Source organism: Desmodus rotundus, chromosome X (genome assembly GCF_022682495.2).
Source record: "Desmodus rotundus isolate HL8 chromosome X, HLdesRot8A.1, whole genome shotgun sequence".
Lineage (NCBI taxonomy): Eukaryota > Metazoa > Chordata > Mammalia > Chiroptera > Phyllostomidae > Desmodus > Desmodus rotundus.
Window position 1 is genome coordinate 3,695,456 of NC_071400.1, and position 20,198 is coordinate 3,715,653.

Consider the following 20,198-nt stretch of genomic DNA (forward strand, 5'->3'; position numbering starts at 1 on the left):
TCCCTGGGCCAAAAGGCGATTTCATTTTTATTTGTTTGAGCAAACTCCATACTGTTTTCCGTAGTAGCTGCCGCACCAGTCTGCACTCCCTCCAACAGTGCTACTGTGCACAACAATAAACTCAAAATGGATAAAACACTTAAATGTAACTTGCAAAGCCATAAAAATATTAGAAGAAAAGATAGCCAGTAAAATTTCAGACATTTCTTGTAGCAATATTTTCGTGGACATGTCTCCTATGGAAAGGAAAATAAAGGAAAAATAAACAGGACTGCATGAAACTAAAACAGCTTCCGCATAGTGAAAGAAATCATCAACAAAACAAAAAGGGTACCCACTGTGGGGGAGAACATATTCACCAATGATACATCTGACAAGGGTTAATTTTCAAAATATATATAAAAACCCATACAACTCAACACCAGGAAGACAAACAGTCCAATTAAAAATGGACAAAGAACCTGAATAGACACTTCTCCAAAGAGGACATACAGACAGCCCATAGACATATGAAAAAATGCTCAATTCAATGTCATTAGTCATCAGAGAAATGCAAATGAAAACTACAATGAGATGTCACCTCACACCTGTCAGAATGGCCACCATCAATAAATCAACAAACAAGTGCTGGTGAAGCTGTGGGGAAAAGGGACTTCACTCTGATCTCTATTATTTCTTTCTAGTCTGGACTTTGTTTTTCCTTTTCTACTTATTTTAGGTGTAGATTTAGATTATTTGAGTTTTTCTTGCTTCTTGAGGTAGGCCTATAATGCTATGACCTTCCCTCTCGGGGCTGCTTTTACTGTGTCTCATAAACTTTGGGTTGCCGTGTGTTGATTTTCATTTGTTTCCAGATAATGTTTATAGCTTCTTTGCATTGTTAATGCATTTATTGTTTAATAACATGTTATTAGCCTCCATGTGTTTGAGTGGTTCTCAGGGTTTTTATTTTGTGCTTCACTTCTAGTTTCATACCATTGTGGTCAGAAAAGAATCTTTGTATGATTTGAATTTTCTTTAATCTGTTAAGGCTTATTTTGTGTCCTAAAATGTGGTCTACTTTTGAGAATATTCCATGTGCACTTGAAAAGAATGTATATTCTGCTGCTTTGGAATAAAATGTTCTGTTAATATCAATTAAATCATTCCAATGCAGTGTTTCATTTAAGGTCGCTGCTGCCTTGTTGAATTTTTGTACTTGAAGTTCTATCCATTGATGACAGTGCAATGTTAAAACCCCCTACTATGCCTGTATTGCTGTCAATCTCTCCATTTTTATATTTAGGTGCTCCTCTATTGGGTGCATATATGTTTAGAAAGGATTGTTTGGTTTTTTGGTGCTGAGTTGCATGAGTTCTTTATAAATGCTGGATATTAACCCCTTATCAGATGTATCACTAGTGAATATGTTCTATTCACTGGGTTGTCCTGTCATGTTATTGATGGTTTTCTTTGCAGTGCAAAAAAATTGTAGTTTGATATAGTCCCATTTATTTATTTATTTAGTTTCCTTCTCTGAAGGAGATCTATCAGAAAAAAATATTGCTACAAGAAATGTCACAGATTTTACTGCCTATGTTTTTTCTAGGACTTTATGGTTTTGAATCTAACATTTAAGTATTTAATTCATTTTTAATTTATTCTTGTTCCTGGTATAAGAAGGTTGTCTAATTTTAGGGGGTTTTTGCATGTATCTGTCTAATTTTCCCAATAACATTTATTGAATAGACTGTCTTTATGCTCATTGTATGTTGTCATCTTCTTTTCCAAATATTAATTGACCATAAAGTCATGGGTTTAATTCTGGGTTCTCCGTTCTGTTCCATTGATCTGTATATCAGTGTTTACGCCAGTAGCATGCTGTTTTTGTTACTATGTCCTTGTAGTGTAATTTGACATTGGGTAGCATGAATATAAATGCTAAATTCCCCCCAAAATATTTGCACACTGGATCCAGCACTACATTAAAAAATTAATGCACCACAATCAAGGGGGATTTATTCCAGGGATGCATGGTTGGAACTATATTCACAAATAAATAAACATGATACACCACATAAACAAAATGAATAGTAAAAATCACACAATCATATCAATAGATGCAAAAAAGCATTTGATAAAATCCAGCACTTATTTATGATAAAAACTTTTAGCCAAGTGGGAATAGAGGGAACATATGTCAACATAATAAAGGCCACATATGAAAAACCCACAGCCAACAACATTTTCAACAGGCAAAAACTACAAGTGTTCCCCTTAAGATCGGGAACAAGACAGGGCTGCTCACTTTCACCTCTCTTATGCAACATAGAACTGGAAGTCCTAGCCACAGCAATCAGACAAGAAGAATAAATAAAAGGCACCCAAATTGGAAAGGAGAAAGTAACACTGTCACTATTTGCAGGTGACATGATACTGTACATAGAGAACACTAAAGATTCCACCCCAAAACTACTAGAATTGATAAATGAACTCAGAAAAGTAGCAGGATGCAAAATAAATATCCAGAAAATTGTGCAGAAATTTATGGTATTTCATTATTGGTGCATTTTTATCCATCAATAAGGAAATACCATAAAGGAAAGCTAAGAAAACAATCCCATAAAATACCTAGGAATAAATTTAATGAAGGATGTAAAACACCCACAGTTGGAATATTATAAGACACTGAAGAAATAAACTGAAAAAGATATGAGTAAGGGGAAGCATATACCGTGTTCATGGATAGGAATACTAACATCATTCAAATGTCCATACTACCCAAAGCAATCTATAGATTCAATGCAATTCCTATCAAAATATCAATAGCATATTTCACAGAACTAGAACAGATATTGGAAAAATTTATATGGAACCACAGAAGACCTTAAACATCCATTGTAGTCTTGAGAAAGAAGAAGAAAATTGGAAGAGGACAAAATGCTTTCAAAGTCATTCTATGAGACTAGCATTAAGCTAATACCAAAACCCAACAAAGACACTACTAAAAAGAGAGAGAGAGAGAATTACAGGCCAATATCCCTAATGAACATAGATGCTAAAATTATCAACAAAATACTAGCAAACTGAATTCAACAGAACATTAAACTAATTATACACTATAATCAAGTCTCCTAACCTAGAGCTATTTCCACCTCATCCTAATCCTTACTATGGTCCCTTAGACTTGCTTAACCTGTATCTTTGGAAGCCCAGGAGGACTGTGGGTTGGGATTTAGGTCTTCTTCAAACTTAGGGCCAAGTTTGCTGCTTCACAGAGATTTTGGTTATCAGTTAATGTATAAGGAAGTAAAGAAATGGTTCATAAAGAGAATGGGTATGTAAGAGGAGCAAAAAGAACACGTTTCTGAAAGGCACCCTCTGTACTCTCAAAGAAATTATATTCCCAAAGGAGCAATCATACAGGCCCCAGCACCATAGCCCAAAGCCACAGAAGTTCTGGAAAGCAGATTCAAATGGTAAGAGCCTTCCCGGTCATCTGGAAGTAGAGGAAGATCAAGCCAAGTTTGCATGTAGCTTGTCAGGGGAATCTGCCTCTCCACAGCCCCTTCCTTTCACATACCACTGGTTAACTACTCGAGTTGGGAACTAATCCTATTATTTTTCTTATCTCATGGGGTCAGAGATCAACAACTTCACCTTTGGAAAGCATGTGGGTATGAAGGTACACCTGGATGTCATTAGCAAAATTTAAAAGCACAAGGTGTGTTCTTGCTCTACTGTCCTCAAAAAGCACTCCAAAGTATTCCAAATTGACCTAGGGATTTATGTATCTACACATCCAGAAAAAATGCAAACTCCTTCAGTTTCAAAGCCCAAGGAACTCACTCACCTTTGACATACACATACACACTGGCCTTGTCATTGGGATCCTTGATGTCAGCAATGTCCTTGTAGCTACAGGTAAAGTAGCCCGTGTCACCAGCTTCTGTGTGGAAGATAGTGAGCTGGTTGCAAGTGACAAGGGGGTTATCAGAGCAGGGGTGCTCCAAGATGCGGGCCCGACTTCCGGCAGACCCAGTGCCCCAAGTCCAGGTAACGGCAGCCAGTGCCCTGAAAACACAACACAAAAAGAAATGCTGAGTCACGCATGGAAAGGGCAGTGAAGAAGCAATATTGCTCCAGCTCCCAGCGTGAGTTCTGATGGAAGAGTTATAACAGATAGCTTAGTTCCCATGAAAACATTGGCACAAAGGATTGGAACACCTGACTATGGGTATGAGGAGTATGTGAAACCATGAGTTATGTTTTTGTCATTCTCCCTCGCTACCCATATAGTTCCTTCCTTCTATTCAAGCTACACCCTCAACCCAGCTCTCTCAATCAATGCATGGGCTTTGGAGTGTTTGCCATTAAACATGGAAAGGCAGAGGGAAATACTGAGTTAAGTGATTTCTGAGGTCCTTTCTGGATTTATGGTTTGGACTTGGAGAATGAAAACTCCAAGACTCAGGGAGGTAAAGGGCCTTGCCCAGAATGTCGCTGGCAGGACCCACACTCAAAGCCCAGTCTAGGGCAGAAACAATTTTAGGACTGTATAAACGTAACTACTCCTTAACTGTTAAGGAGTTGAAATTACATTCAGCCCTTTGAAAACAACCTCAAGGCTGATGTGGCCCCCGGTGAAAATGAGTTCGACACCCTTGTTCTAGAACTATGAAAAAACAAATTTTTGATGTTCAACCCACCCGGTATTGGGTATTTTATTGTGGCAGCCCTAGTAAACGAACACACTCTCTGCACTGTTATCAGCTGCCATCTGAAATTTTATTGTTTTTGTTGGGCTTTGTATGCCATGAGAAATTGGTCCCAGAGTTTAAACTTCTTAACACTTGCTTGCTTCACCTGACTAGAGTCTCAGACCTGCGCCTTACAGCCAAACAATGGTACTCCTATTCTCCTTTTCACCCCTATGTATGTAGTACCTCTAACGACTGGGCAACGCCGCGCTCCACGCTAACCTGGCCTGTGAAGTCTTCAGGATTATTCCACATTGTTTGCTCTGATAGCAGACAAACGCAAACGGACGAACAGACAGTATCTGGGGTTCGAGTGTTAGCCAAACTGGTTTGTTTTCCCACTGAAGTATAGTTGACATGCAACATTGTATTAGTTTCAGGTGATTCCACATTTAAATCCCTTATCCCTCGTGATGCGATCACCACACAAGTCTAGTACCCATCTGTCACCATCCCGGTTATTACAATAACATCGACTATTTTGCTTATGCCATATGTTACATCCCATTAATTGCTTTTATAACTGGAGGTATATACCTGTTATTCTCCTTCACGTTTTTACCCTTCCGCCCAAACCCTCTGACAACGGTCAGTTTTTTCTCTGTATCTATGGGCCTGTTTCTGTTTTGTTTTGTTTGTTTGGTCTTCTTAGATTCCACAAATAAATGAAATCATACAATATGCTTCTTCCTCGGTCCAACTTATTTCACTCACCATAATACCCTCTAGGATGGCGGGCGGGGGTGGCTAGGGTATGAGGATCTTTAGAGACAGAGCCTGGACAGGGGAGCAAAGGTGAAGGCCTGGGATAAATGGGGAGCGGTGCAGGTCAACGAGGAGGAGCTCTTTGTGTTTGTTCACACAGCAGACTCCTGATTTAGACCCATTTTTAGTTCCCATATCTGGATATTTGGTTGAGCTTGAGAGGACACTCTCGAAAATATTCCAGGAATAGAAACTAAGTTCCAGAGATTCCAACAGCAGATTCTCATGCCTGGGCCTGAGCAGCTGGATACTTGGAATGACTAGGCCTCCTATTCCTGATAACGTCCTTGGGGAGAATCACATGCCAGAGTCTTGAGCTTCCTCACAAGCTGATTTATTTCCCCCACCCACCTTCCACGAGATGCCGGATTTGCCTGCCAGTGCACCAAAGGCTCACAGCTTAAGGCTTGGGAACTTAGGTAACTTGCACCAGGAAGTTTTATAAAGGCCAAGCTGAGCACAAGGAAGTGTGGCCAGTCCCTGTTGGAGCTAGACAAGAAAGTATGAGCTCAGCCTGCTCCGCAGACTTGTCAAAACTTACGAAGTATAGAGAGTTGCGTGCATGTTTACACAATGGAAAACCCACTGGCTTGGGCATCAGGAGAGCTTGGTGCTAGCATTGGACACTTAACAAGTTCCTGCTCCTCTTCAGGCCTTGGTGTCCTCATTGGTAAAGTGGGGCTGATAGAACCTACCTCACAGATTTATTGAGAAGGTTTACTGAGTCAATCCATATAAACTGCTTACAGCAGGGGTGTCAGACTCATTTTCACCAGGGGCCACATCAGCCTCGCAGTTGCCTTCAAAGGGATGAATGAAATTTTAGGACCGTATAAATGTAACTGCTCCTGAACAGTTAAGTGAGAGGTCGGTGCTGCTGCCAGATAAAATAACGTGGGGGGCTGGATTCAGCCCACGGGCCTTGTGTTTTTGCCACCCATGGCTTACAGGAAAACCTGACACAGAGTAAGTACCCAACAAATCATAGTTATTGTGGTTATCAACTTTATGTGTCATTGGAATCATTTTTGAATCATATCATTCTTTCACACTCCACTTCCAATCCATTAGGATATCCTCTATGCTCTACCTTGAAAATGTATTCAGAACCTGCCCACTTCTCATTCCCTCCACTGCTGGCATCCTGGTCACAGCCCCCATCATGTCTCGCCTGGAATGCTGCACTAGCCTCTGACTCTTGTCCCCTTTAATCCATATCCCTCACAGCATCCAGAGGGAGATTTTTTAAATATATATTAGAGTACATCATTTCCCTGCTTAAATTCTTCCAGTGGCTTCCCATGACTCTCAGAATAAATTCAAAATCCCCACTGAAGTGTATAAAATTCTGCTACCTCTGCATCCTAATTTCTTATCTTCCTCTCCGTTGCTTATTTTGTTCAAGACACACAAACTTCTTGAGGTTTATTGACTGTGTCAAATTTACCCTTACCTCAAGGTTTTTGCATTTTCTATTCCCCCTGTCTGGAAGGCTCTTCTCCACATACTTGAATGGCTTCTTCCTTTACGTGTCTGTTCAAATGGCACTTCTATCCTGACCAATGTTTTTGAAGAAACACTTCTAATTCACACTATGTCCCATTACCCTGATACTTTCACCACAGAACTTAGCATCTTCTAATATATTATACAATTTTCCTATTTATCTTTATTATCTGCCTCACCCACTAGAGTGTTATCTCCAAGAGGGTAAGGATCTTTATCCATTTTGTTTACTATCATACCTTTTGCACCTAGTCCAGCACCTGGTACACAGTAGGTGCTAAATAAATATTTGTTGTATATATGAGGGAAACAATCCCTTTTCTACCTACTATTTGGGGTTGACATGGGGCTAAAATATATGATTCTCTTGAAACTGCTTTGAAAGATATAAAGTCCAACTTTTAAGCCTTTGTTGATGCTATTTTCTTTTCCTAAATATTCATTCCAAATCTGTCCTGAAATTCCAATCAAGAGTTCTAGGTAATTTTTTAAAAAAGATTTTATTTATTTACTTTTAGAAAGAGGGGAAGGAAGGGAGAAAGAGAGGGAGAGAACATCAGTGTGTGGTTGCCTCTCATGCACCCCCTACTGGGGACCTGGCCCGCAACCCAGGTACGTGCCCTGACTGGAAATCGAACCAGCTACCCTTTGGTTCACAGCCTGCACTCAATCCACTGAACCACACCAGCCAGGGTGTTCTGGGTACTTTTAACTTCCCTTTTGAGGAATCCTGTCTTGCTCATTTAACTGTGAGGTGAGTACCTAAAAACAGTATGATTTACGCAGTTGTGTATATATGGCCATGTCTACCTCCAGCCAGAGAATTGTGCCTAGTACAGCAGATACACAATAAATTACTTGTTTTATTATAAGTTTATTTTTAATTGATACTCAGGGCAGTAATTATTACTTGTCCGCATCAACAAAATGTTTTCTATACAATGAATAAATGAGGGAGCTTATATATAAACCAGTAGGGGGGAAAGACATCTATGATCATTTGAGGACAAGAGAATAAATATTCAGAATTTTATTTTAGTGGAATGGAAAGTAGAAGTAAGGTAGCAGCACTGCCATTGCCCAATTGTGTGTCCTTTGCCAGATATTGTCATCTTTTCAGTCCCCGACTTACTCATTTTTTAAAAAAGGATTTAGAGGAGCTCCTCATGTTTCTGAAACCTTCTGAGGAGTTACTTATCTACAAGCCCTACCTCCTTCTCTCATTCCTCCATTTCTATCTGAGGCACTATTAGCCTGTCTTCCAGATGAACTTTCTCTGGGATCCTCTTAGCACTGAAGCAAATTTCCCCTAAAGTACCAACCAGCCTACTCGCCGAGCCAAGCCTGTCTCAAATGCATCACCTGGGGTTAAGTGTCTACAACTTATGGTGAATTAGAGCTGGGTTTTATGACTCTAAAAATACTGGAAAGAAGCCCTGGAAATAAATATGATCTATTGGAACATGACAAACCGGGACACATGCAAGCCATTGGTGGCAGGTTTTAAAACAATGGCTAATGTAGGTCAGATGTCATTCAGGGTCACTGGGGTAAAGTGATCTTGTGTGAACAGGGGCTGTTAATGCACTTGAGGCTGACTCCTCAATCATGCTTTATACCCAGAGAAGTTGCTAAGCAAGCATACAGTTGAGGAAAGGACAGTGTCCAAAAACCAAATGTCTGGCTCAAATCCCCTGATCAAACCTCATCTGTATTGGTGGAAACCCAGATAGCTAGGAGAAAAGGTCACCCTCTGCAGGGAGAGTACAGGAACCCACAAGACCTAGAATGGGGGAACTCTGATCTCCGGTTATGCTATCACTACACTTTAGTATAACTCACTAGGCATGACATTCTCGGTCCTCCCCTTCTTCCATATACTGAAATATTCACTTTTTAAGTTTAACATATGGCCTCCTCTATAAAATACTGCATTTCCCAGACTCTCTTGCAGCTAAGTGTGGCCATGGGACTAAGGTTTGGTCAAAACGATATAAGCACAACTAGTGGATAGAGCTTTTGGGAAAATAGTCTTAGATATAGAAGGCATGCCTTTCTTTACTTTTTTTTTTTTTCTAACTACCTGGAATGCAGACATGATGAATGGGGTTTGAGTGACCATTTTGGGCCACATGGTGAAAGCCATTAGTTAATGAAGGTGGATCCACAACATAGAAGGAGTATGAGTTTCTAATGATTTCACGGGACTGGCATGCCATCCCCAGATATCCACCCTTTGGATTTTTTCCCATAAAATAATTAAACTTTATTTTCAAATGCAACTGTTAAGTTAGGTTACCTATTGCATTGATCACAATGGAACCTTTACTGACACTCTGGTGCCGTGGCTAGCTTAAGAGAGGGAGCACTGTACTATCCTTTCAGTTCAGTTACACTCAGTACACATTTATTGAGCGCCTACACCTATATCTGCTAGAGAACCTGACTACTCCTTCTTTCTTGAAACCTTGCTCTCCCTTGTTACAGTTCTCCCTTGTGTCTCCCTCTTACTCATTCTCCATACACTTTCCCAAGTCCCCTTCCTGCCCAGGCGATCTCGAAGCACAGGGACTTCTGAAGATTGTGACCTGTACCCTTTTATCTTTTCACTCAACGTACCCTCCCCTATTCTCCTCGTCTATTTATATAGTTTCAACTCTCATTCAGTTTCTGTGAATAACTTTCACATCATCTCTAATCGGGTTTTTTCCTACACTCTCATACTTACTGTTCTTAGAATGTAAAATTCCTGTTGAGCTTTTCCAACTAAACTTCTCTTTCTGCTAGAATTGCCATCTTCGTTATTCACCAAAATGAAGAACATATAGGAAAAGAGAAGAAGTAGCCACTTCCAGTTTTCTAGATATTTTTGAAAACACGACATTGTTCATTTGGCCACATACATATGAGTGTACAAAAAATGTGACACTGTCAATATCAAGGAAATAGATACCACTTTAAGAGTTCTAAACAATGTAACTGTGACAAGGGAGAGTCCATAGGCTCACATTCTGTGTGCTACTGACACTGATGTAAACAAATAACAGCAGATTTTTGCCAAGAGAATTAATGTACATTTTGGCATACTAAGGAGTTTAAGAGTCAATTTAGTTTCCTGACTGTGTGGAAAAAGTAATAATAATCCTGGCTGGTGTGGCTCAGTGGATTGAGTGCTGGCCTGTGAACCAAAGGGTTGCCGGTTTGATTCCCAATCAGGGCACATGCTTGGGTGGTGGGCCAGGTCCCTGATGGGGGGAATGTGAGAGGCAACCACATATTGATGTTTCTCTCCTCTCTCCCCCTCTCGCTAAAAATAAACAAAATCTGTTTTAAAAAAGTAATAATATAAATAAGGGAGCCAAAGACAAAGATATCTAGATTCAGCTAAAAAGCTAGCTCACTCCACCCAGAGAAGTACGCTTGGTGAAAACCACTATTAACAAACCCGATCTTGCGGAACCTGTTCTCTACTGTTAAAAAATAAATTAAAAAATTTGGAGTGTGATAAAACCCCAAATATTTCTATGCCCTGACTGGTGTGGTTCAGTGGACTGAGTGTTGGCCAGCAAATCAAAAGTTCACTGGTTTGATTTGTAGTCAGGGCACATGCCTGGGTTGTGAGCCCCGTCTCCAGTTTGGGGCATGTGAGAGTCAACCAATTGATGTTTCTCTCTCTCTCTTTCTCCCTCCCTTACCCTTTCTCTAAGTAAGAAAACAAATAAAATCTTCAAATCTAAAAAATAAAAGAGTTGTCTGTTAAAAAAAAACAAACCCAATATATCTGAGCTCCCCACCATGGGTCTTTTAAACAGGAAAGTTTGAAGAGCCTTGATTTTGTTACCTGCAGGTGATGTCAAAAGTTCCACCAGCCTGGATCACCACTTGATCTCCAAGAATGCTCAGTTCTGGTTTCATCATGGTCTCTTTATTGGCAAGACCTGAACCAAGATAAAATGTATTGCTATTAGAATTTTTCAATTAGTCATCAGATGTATCCAAATATCATTCCACATGAATAAACTCATATCTATGTGAAGCCAACTGCTGCTTCTCTGCAATAGCAAACCATTAGAAACAGCCAAATGTCTATAGATAAGGAACTGATGGTACATACATGTGATGGTGTACACAGCAATAACACAGGAAAAAAGGAAGCACTTTATATAATAATACAGAGCAGTCTCCAAAATAAATCAAATAAAAAGCAAAATACAAAGTAGTATATATAGTATATAAGCACTGAAGTAAAAGAAGAAAATGTAGGTATTTATTTATGCATGCATAGAACTGGAAGACACACAGAAAAAATTAGGTGTAGGTGGTTGCCTCTGGGAAGGGAAAACGGAGGCTAGAGCAGAGTGGATGTAATGGAGCTTTCCACTGCATACACCTGTGGTAATGTTGAATCATGGTGAGCAACCACTTACCAGGACTACCTAATAGAGTTCAAAGAGTCTGTTGCTCACCCCATTGATTTTGGACTTGGTCATATGACTTGATTTTAGCAAATTGAATCTGGGTTGAAATATAGTGCATCAGTTTGAGTCTGAATTTTTAATAAACATTGCATGTTCTTGTTCAATCTCCTTATTTTCTGCCATCGCTGTAACAAAACCAGATCTGTGTAGGCTGCTTGTCCAAGGGGAATGAGAGACAACTGGAGCAGACCTAGACCCCACAGGCTCAAGCCAAACCCAGTAGAACTGGCCTAGATCAGCATAACACTAAATGATGCACAGTTGCACGAGCAAGAAATAAATATTAACATGATTTGGTTAATTAAACATGATTTAATTAAGTATAATTGAAGTGAAAAACAGCACAAACCTGAATTTTACAATTTTATCAGTTTTACCATATGTATACACACATTCAACTATTACTTCAATAAAAACAATTCATATATCCATCACCTCTAAAATGCATTTAACGCCCCTTGTAAACCATCTGTCTCTCCACCCTTGCTTCCAGGTAACCAATGATCTGCTTTCTTTCACTATAGATCATTTTACATTTTCTACAATTTAAAAATAAATTGAATTGCATAATATTTACTCTTTTGTCTTTTATTTATTTATTTTTAGAGAGAGAGGAAGGGAGGGAGAAAGAGAGGGACAGGAACTTCAATGTGTGGTTGCCTCTCACGTAGCCAGCACTGGGGACCTGGCCCGCAACCCAGGCATGTGCCCTGACTGAGAATTGAACTGGCGACCCACTGGTTCACAGCCCACGCTCAATCCACTGAGCTACACTGGCCAGGGCAGTATTTACTCTTTCATGTCTGACTTTGTTCACTCACAGTAATGATTTTGAGACAAATTTCCATCATAGCATACATTAATAGTTCATTCCTTTATATTTCCAAGCAGTATTCCATTGTTTGGATATAAGCCCATATTGTTTAGCTATTCATCAATTCATGGACATTTGGGTTGTTTCCACTTTTTGGCTTTTATGAGTAAGAGCTGCTATAACATTTATGTAAGTCCTTGTGTGGACATATATTGCCACATATCTTAGACAAATACTGAGATGTGGAACGAATGGGCCATGCAGTGGGCCCATGTTTAGCCTTTTAACAACCTGACACACTGTTTTCCAAAGTATTTGGACCATTCTGCAACCTCACTAGCAGTGAATGGGAGGTCCAGTTGCACCACATTCTTGCAAACATTTCATATGGTCAGTCTTTTGAAAGTATAACAAATCTAATGGGTTTATAGAAATATCTTATTGTGGTTTTAATTTGCATTTCCCTGATGATTAATAATACAGTATATACTGTCATACACGTATTAGATATCTATGTAACTTTTTTCAAGAAGCACCTATTCAAATCTTTGTTAACTTCTAGAGGGTATTTGTCTTCTTTTTGAGTTGTAAGTGTTACTTGCACATTCTGTTTGATATATGTGATGCCGCTGCTGGGTTTACAGCTAGTTTATTAGGCAGCATTTTTGAGGCTGCAGCTGCCCTGTACAATAAATACCCTTATGTGTATATTTTCAATGACATACCATGATAATCAATTGTCTATTCAAAATAAGTAAATACAACTAAGTAAATAAGGTGGCAAACAACAATATTTCTTGTCAGTTATTTAAAGTGAAAGGAAGCTACTATTTATTGACCACTTACTAAATATGGTAACAGTTTTACTTGTTTTAACTCACTGGATCATCAAAACTCTGTCAGGTAGGTACTATTATTTTATCTCTTACAGCGAGTCAGAAAACCGAGGTTCATAGTCACATAGCCTGCGAGTGGCAGAGCTGGGTGGGATTCGACCTTGGGTCTGCCTGACTCTGATGTGCGTGCTCTTTCTACGAAATTGCGCTGTTTTCATCTACGAAGCATAGCTTATCTTCCCCCCAAGTCCAGGGCTAATGCTCAAGTGCCACCATGTCCAAGCAAGTGGCCAGAATAGAACTAAAGCTAAACTATGTTGACTGATTGTGTTATGTCACATGACATTGAATAGCAATATTACCCAAAACATTTTATTCCAGTTCCATTGACAATTAAGGGATCCTTTTTCTGAGTTCCAGGAACATACTGTGAGACCGTAATTATAGGTCTCATTTCACTCTGCCTTATGGGGAATACCATTTTTCTTATGTCTGGCCTTTTCAGAGATTGGAAGCTCCCTGATGTTGGGAACTGTGTTTATTCAACTGTGTACCCCCAGTCCAGAGCACATAGCAGGGGGTTGCTCCCATGGCCAACTCAAGGAACATGCCATTTCCTAGGTTTCATGATGCCAAGAGTGAAACAGAGGCTTCAGACATGGTCTTTGCTTTCAAAGACCTCACAGTCTAGTAAGAAAAACAGACATCAACAAATGATTGCACTGAATATGGTAAGTGCTACAAAAGGCATGAAACGAGCTGTGGGAGCCCGGGCAAGCCAGTAATCAATTCCATAAATGTTAATTGAATGAATAAGTTATGTGATTTGAAAGATTTCAATTCATCAGATGTAGTGCAGAAGTTAAAAACACAGAATGTAGAGGCAGACGATCTGAATTTGTGACCGAGTTCTACCATTTGTTCCCTATATAACCATGGGGAATTTACTTAACTCAGGCACAACTGTCTCATATGTATAATGGGACTAATTACATAGGTTTGAGCTGAGGATTAAATAAGTTACTGCATTGAAAACTTATCACTTACCTATTATTTATTGTTATTACAAAGCAGTATTTCCCTTAATTTTCTGCCTCAGTGCTTACAATTTCCACAATTAACATCACTACTGAAGGCTAATAAACTATTTTCTGAACACAGGTTTGACCTGGGAATAGAAAATTGTGTATATGGAGACAAAGAGGAATATCTATGAGCTTCCTAAACACTTGCGTTCATTATAGATTGGAAGCCCAGTACAACAACCAGCTGTTGGTTTGGGTTTTGTTCTACGAAAACACTTTTTTAGAAGCCAGGATTCTTCATTAAAAATATTTCTATTCCCCAACTCCCATTTTCTGGGGAAATGTGCCTTTTCTGGTGGGAGAAGCTGAATTGAATGAGCCAGGCATCCTTGGAACACAGTCTGTTATAAGCAGGAAGGACTCTTATCACACAAGTGCGTGTGAACACACACATGCTGAACATTCTCACAACTGTTGTCTCTGGGCTCCAAGGAACGGGTTAAAGAGTCTTACATTAGCCTTAGTGCTTTCCACTCTGCCAAGCAGGTTATACACACATACTCATCAATGACTTCTAGCATCTCCATTATAGCTCCATTTTGCTTATAAGAAAGACCAAGACCCAGAAGTCGCCTTGCCTAAAAGCCACACAAGTTGCAGGAACCACATGGAACAAACTGGATTCAAAAAGTAAAATACCCAGCTCTGGTCAGGTTCACGTTCTGCTAGATCACAATCACACTCTTAAGCCACCCCATGTACCCACTGCAGACAAAAGGCAAGAGAAAGGAGAAGAAGCGTGGACGTTTCTCTAATATTACAGATGATCATTTCCAAGCTCCATTCCCTTTGCACATCCCCTTCTGCTGGTCTTACTGCTTCTCCATTCATCTTGAACTTGCTCGGATTCTCTGGACGGTTGCCCTGTTGGTTAAGAGTTTGTTTTCTTTGGAAGTGATGGAGAGGCATTCCTCAGGAAGCAGAGAGAAAAGGGGCTTGGAGTTGTCTTGTCTAACAAAATATTTCCAAATTTAATGTGAATGCCAAGTGGAGAAACTTTGGGATATACATAAAAATTACAAGAGAAAGAGAGGGAGAGCACGGGTACATTGGAGCACTGTGGGACCCTTCTCCCTCCAAAGTCTGTGCTTGTTAACAAGAGCAACAGTTTAGTTTGGACAGTAACAGAATAACCAAAATGTACCTGAGGTTTAGATGTGCTGATGGCTGAACTGAGAAGACCTCAAACTGGGCACATGTACCCCTTTTATGGTTCCTTCAAAGCAAGAGGTGAGGAGACTTGGGTTTATAGAGAAACTATACTTTAGAAGTAAAACAAGCCTTAAAAATGTGGAAAAGGGGATTACATATGGGAAATCCAAAGAAGCTATTTTGTGTCTTTTGTGGATTAAAAAGAAGAAATAGCTTTAGAAAAAGTTATTAGCAGGAATCATTTAGAATTGAAGAACAAATAAAGAGCTCCCCAGACAAGAAAAAGCTAAAGGAGTTAATCACCTCCAAACTAGTATTACAAGAAATGTTAAAGGGTCTTCCATAAGAAGAAGAAATAGACAAAAATGTGAATAATAAAATGGCAATAAATGCATATTTATCCACAAATAGTTTAACTGCAAAGAGACTAAATGTTGCAATCAAAAGATGTATGGTGACTGAACGGCTAACTAAACAAGACCTCACGTGTGCACACTCATTTCACACGACACTTGCACAAGACACTCATTTCAGATTGAAGGACACACAGACCGGAAGTAAAGGGATAGAAAAAGATACTTCATGGACATGGAAACAGAAGAAAAAGCTGTGGTAGAAATACCCGTACAAGACACAATGGACTTTAAAACAAAGGTTATATACAATAAGGACAAAAAAAAAAAGTACTCAGCAATTGTACTTCTGGGTATTTATTGGAAGACACCCCAAACACTAAATCAGAAATACACATGCACCCCTATATTCATTGCAGCACTATTTACAATAATGAAGATATGGAAGCAACCTAAGTGCCCATCAGTAGACGAGTGGATAAAGAGGAAGTGGTGCATATATACAACGGAATATGACTCAGCCATTAAAAAAATGAAATCTTGCCATGTGCAACAACATGGGTAGAACTAGAGGGTATTATACTGAGTGAAGTAAGTTAGAGAACAAAAAATACGAGATGATTTCACTTATATGTGGAATAAAAAAAACAAAACAAACAAACAGACCAGAAACATACTCATAGATACAGAAAGCATTTTCACGGTTGCCAGATGGGAGGGATGTTGGGGGACCTGGGTGAAAAAGGTGAAGGGATTGAGAAGTACAGACTGGCAGTTACAGAACAGTCATGGGGATGTGAAGTACAGCATAGGAAACACAGTCAGTAATAGTCTAATTCCTATGTATGGGGCCAGATGGGTGTGAGATATATTGGGATGGTCACTTAGAAGTTATATAATGTCTCATATCACTGGGTTGTACGCCTGAAACTAATATATTGAATATCAACTGTAAATGAAATTTTTTAAAAAATATTTTTTGAAAAGAAAAGAAAAGGTCAGTAGCTAGAGTTCAGTAGCTTGGAAGAGAAGAATTTTGATATAAATTTGAAGCACTGACGTAGGACCCACCCAGAGAGGACCCTTCTCCTTTGCTGGCCAGAAGACCGGCAACAGTGAACGGCATTGAAGCATGACTAGCTTTCATGAAGGGACATTACAAGTATCAATAAGTACTTCTGTTATCCTCAGTTTAAACAATGATAAAACAAATAAAAAGAGGTTAAGTCACCTAGGAATACACACTCAGTAAGTGTTAGTACTATGATTTAATCCAGGAAGTTGATTCCAAACCTTGTGCTCCTAACCACTATAGCACATTGTCCTCACCAGTAGCCAACCGGAGGGGCCAATCCTGTGCAGTGTGGTTAAATGGCAGCGCTGCCCCTGACAATTCTCAACCTGCTTCGATGCTCTGAGAAGAATACATCTGGAAAAAGAGTGAGACTGAAGTATTTCTCACTCCCCCAGATACATGTGGCTTAGAGCTGAAAGAAATGAGGCAACAAAGAAATCCCCAACCAAGTTCTTTCCCACACCCCATACAGCCACCTCCCCTGAAAGTCATTTTCACGTGGATCCAACATCCAGGCACGTTCCTTCCACGGCTCTGCCAAGCCATACCCCAAACTCTCTAGCCGCTGGTAATGAAGCAAGCTCACTTCTACTCATTTAAGCCAACATTCGTGAAGAGGAAAAGCCAGACCTGAATGAATTGTCAATACATCAGCAGCAGAATAGTATATCTTTCTGAAGGAGCGACTTGGATCAGAATGTTCTCTGTTGTTAATCACAGGCCAAGGTCAGGCAGATTCTTTCCTGACATTACATAAAGGCTGGAAAGGCTTTCTGGGAGTGCCAATTGCTGATGAAGGGGAAACACCATGCAGGAAGCTAGGGAGTGGAGGGGGGCACTTCTTAACAATGGCTCTCTAGAGATCACAAAAGTAATCTCCTTCTCCTTCCTTTCCCCCTCTGCAGGATGTGTCTGTTTCTTTAAGTTTTCTGCTTCCCTTTCTTTCCCTGTATTCCAAAGAAACCTGTGCCATCTATGATCTGTGCATTTAAGCAATTTCTGAAGAGTGTAGGTAACTGGAAGTGTCTCTTTTATTTTCTTAAAACTATTCTTCCACAGGACAAGTATAAACTAAAACTAACTGTGCATGGGTCCCCACCTGTGACATCATTGAGGTGAAGACCCTCCCCCCCTTCAGGGAGAGCAGTTAGCACTGCAAATGCCACTAAGCAAAGCACAAAGGAGGCAGAAAGGTTCAGATGAGCAACAGTGAGCCTACAGTATACAATTCACTGTGGTTCCACCTCACAGAATCTGTAGCTGCTCCTCCACAGATGGCCTGTGGGTGGGAACTTTTCTGGGATCAGCAGGACCCATGTGTTGCCATTTCCACAGAAAGTCTACCCTTTTCTGTATCTGCCAGGCCAGTCGACATGGTTGGCAGATAAAGACAAGATGGTTTGGGGAGAAGAACTGGCCTACAAGGGCCTGTCTGCCCCTTCAAATCTCCCTCCAGTAACTGTGACTACAGATCTTGCTCCAAGCTCCCTCCAGAGGAGGAAATCAATCATCTCGAAAGTACTAACCCTCTCTGATTATAGAAACAAGCATGCTATGGAGGCAAGAGTGCCGGATTTGATGTTACCTTCAATGAATAATCAGAGGCAGGCTGAGGAAAAGAATCATTTGTCAGGCATGGCCGGGCTAAATAATCCTCCAGGCCCTTCCGGACTCTGAGTGGCAGGAAAGCAGAGTACTTAAGAGTATAGGTTTTTGGACTGATGCCCTAGATTTGAATTCTGACTCTCCCACGTATTAGTTCTGTGACTGTGGACAAATTACTTAACCAATGTAGCCCCCAGTTTTCCTATCTGTCACATGGAGATGGTAATAAATAGCACCCACCTGATAGGGCTATTGTGTAGATTCAGGGAGTTAATAATATGTATAAAGTGCTTAGAAAAGCGTCTGATGCCTAGCAACTCTCAATCCACACTAACCTGTGTATGGCAGGAGGCCTACCTTCTGGGGCAAACCATGCTCCTGACTGGCGGTATGACCTAAGACATATCATGTCAGTTGTCCTTTTGGTCATAGTTTCCTTATCCACCAAAAAAGAGGCGAAGTACATCAGCTAGGCTTTGTGATTTCTAAAACGCCCTTTTCACTCTGACATCCCATGGTGTTACAGGCTTGAGCAATGGAGAATATAAACGTACCCATCCTCCTTGGAATTCTGGTGCCAGTCATGTCTGGAGGAAGCCTGCTTCCCAGAGAAGGTAGAACTATGGAGCAAGAACACTTGTCCTGGGGGGTCTGAAGAATTCAAGGCCATTTCTCCAGTGGTCTGGCCTTTTCTGATGGCATTTCATTACTCAGCCCCATTGTCTCCATTGACAAGGAGCACTTGGTTTCCTAGGGCAGTTTCCAGAGGAAGATGAAACACGAAACACAAAGACAGCCTTATCAAGGCCCTGAGTCCTTGCTGCATGGGCCTGATTGATGAATGGGGCAGATGGGGGCAGCAGAAAGAATGATTAAAGAGAAGGGAAGACACATGTTTTGTATGGTGTGCTTTACAGGACAGATTTGAAATTGAAAACAGCCCCAGAGCTGGGAACGCTTGCACTCAGCTATAAATCAAGACAGACCCAAACAACACTTGTAGGTTGTGCAATGTGACAAATAAAAAAAAAAAAAGTACAACTTTAGGTATCCAGAGCATAGGGAAGGCCAATGTTTGCTTGTCTGGCAGATTCCTGCTGGCTTGAGTAAGTAGGTCCTAAGGGTAGGGATAAGGCAAAGAAGCTGAAGTGGACTATTCAGCTGAAACTTTGCTGATGACTACTTTTTTTTTTTTTACTCTAACTGAATTGATAAGTCAAAGGGGACTCCAGTTTCTCTGGTGAGTTCCAGGAACAAAACCATCATGGATATATGCTTAGGAGCTTACAATCAGTAACTTGGCCTATAGTAGCCCTATATGGCAGGGTAAACAATTTCTCTCGTAATAAAAATGCTCTACAACAGTAGTAGAGTTTCTAGCTGGGTACATGCCTGCCCAGAATAAATACTATACATCCTCACTTCCCTTACAGCTAACAGGAGGTATATGACCAAGTTCTGACTAATCAGATGCAAACAGAAATGATAGGTTTAAGTCATTCCAGGTTATACCATAAAGGGTTAGAGTGTACCCTTTAATTTTTTAATTGCCTATTTTCCCTCTTTCATGTAATTGAAATATGTATGTGGTGGGAATCATGCGGACAAGGACAGTACTGTAGACGTAGTGGAGAAGTAAAACAGAAGGAACCTGGGTCCTCCAATGTAATTATAGAGCAGAGCTCTGCGCTGCTTGCATCCAGATTTTTCTGCAACTCTCTTATTTTAAGCCGCAATTATATAAGCTTCTTTGTTAGAGCAAACCTATACCCTACTATACTTCCCTGTGC

General features: G+C 40.2%; 1 protein-coding gene across 1 annotated transcript in view; it reads right to left on the reverse strand.

Annotated features, from left to right (window-relative positions):
• Positions 1-20,198, reverse strand: part of LOC112300051 (vascular endothelial growth factor receptor kdr-like) — a 161,466-nt gene that overhangs the window by 111,456 nt on the left and 29,812 nt on the right. Inside the window, exons 2-3 of the mRNA XM_053917169.2 lie at positions 10,852-10,948; positions 3,833-4,053 (exon numbers count right to left, since the gene is read on the reverse strand). Coding sequence (XP_053773144.1) covers positions 3,833-4,053; positions 10,852-10,948 — 318 coding nt within the window. The remainder of the gene's footprint in view (positions 1-3,832; positions 4,054-10,851; positions 10,949-20,198) is intronic.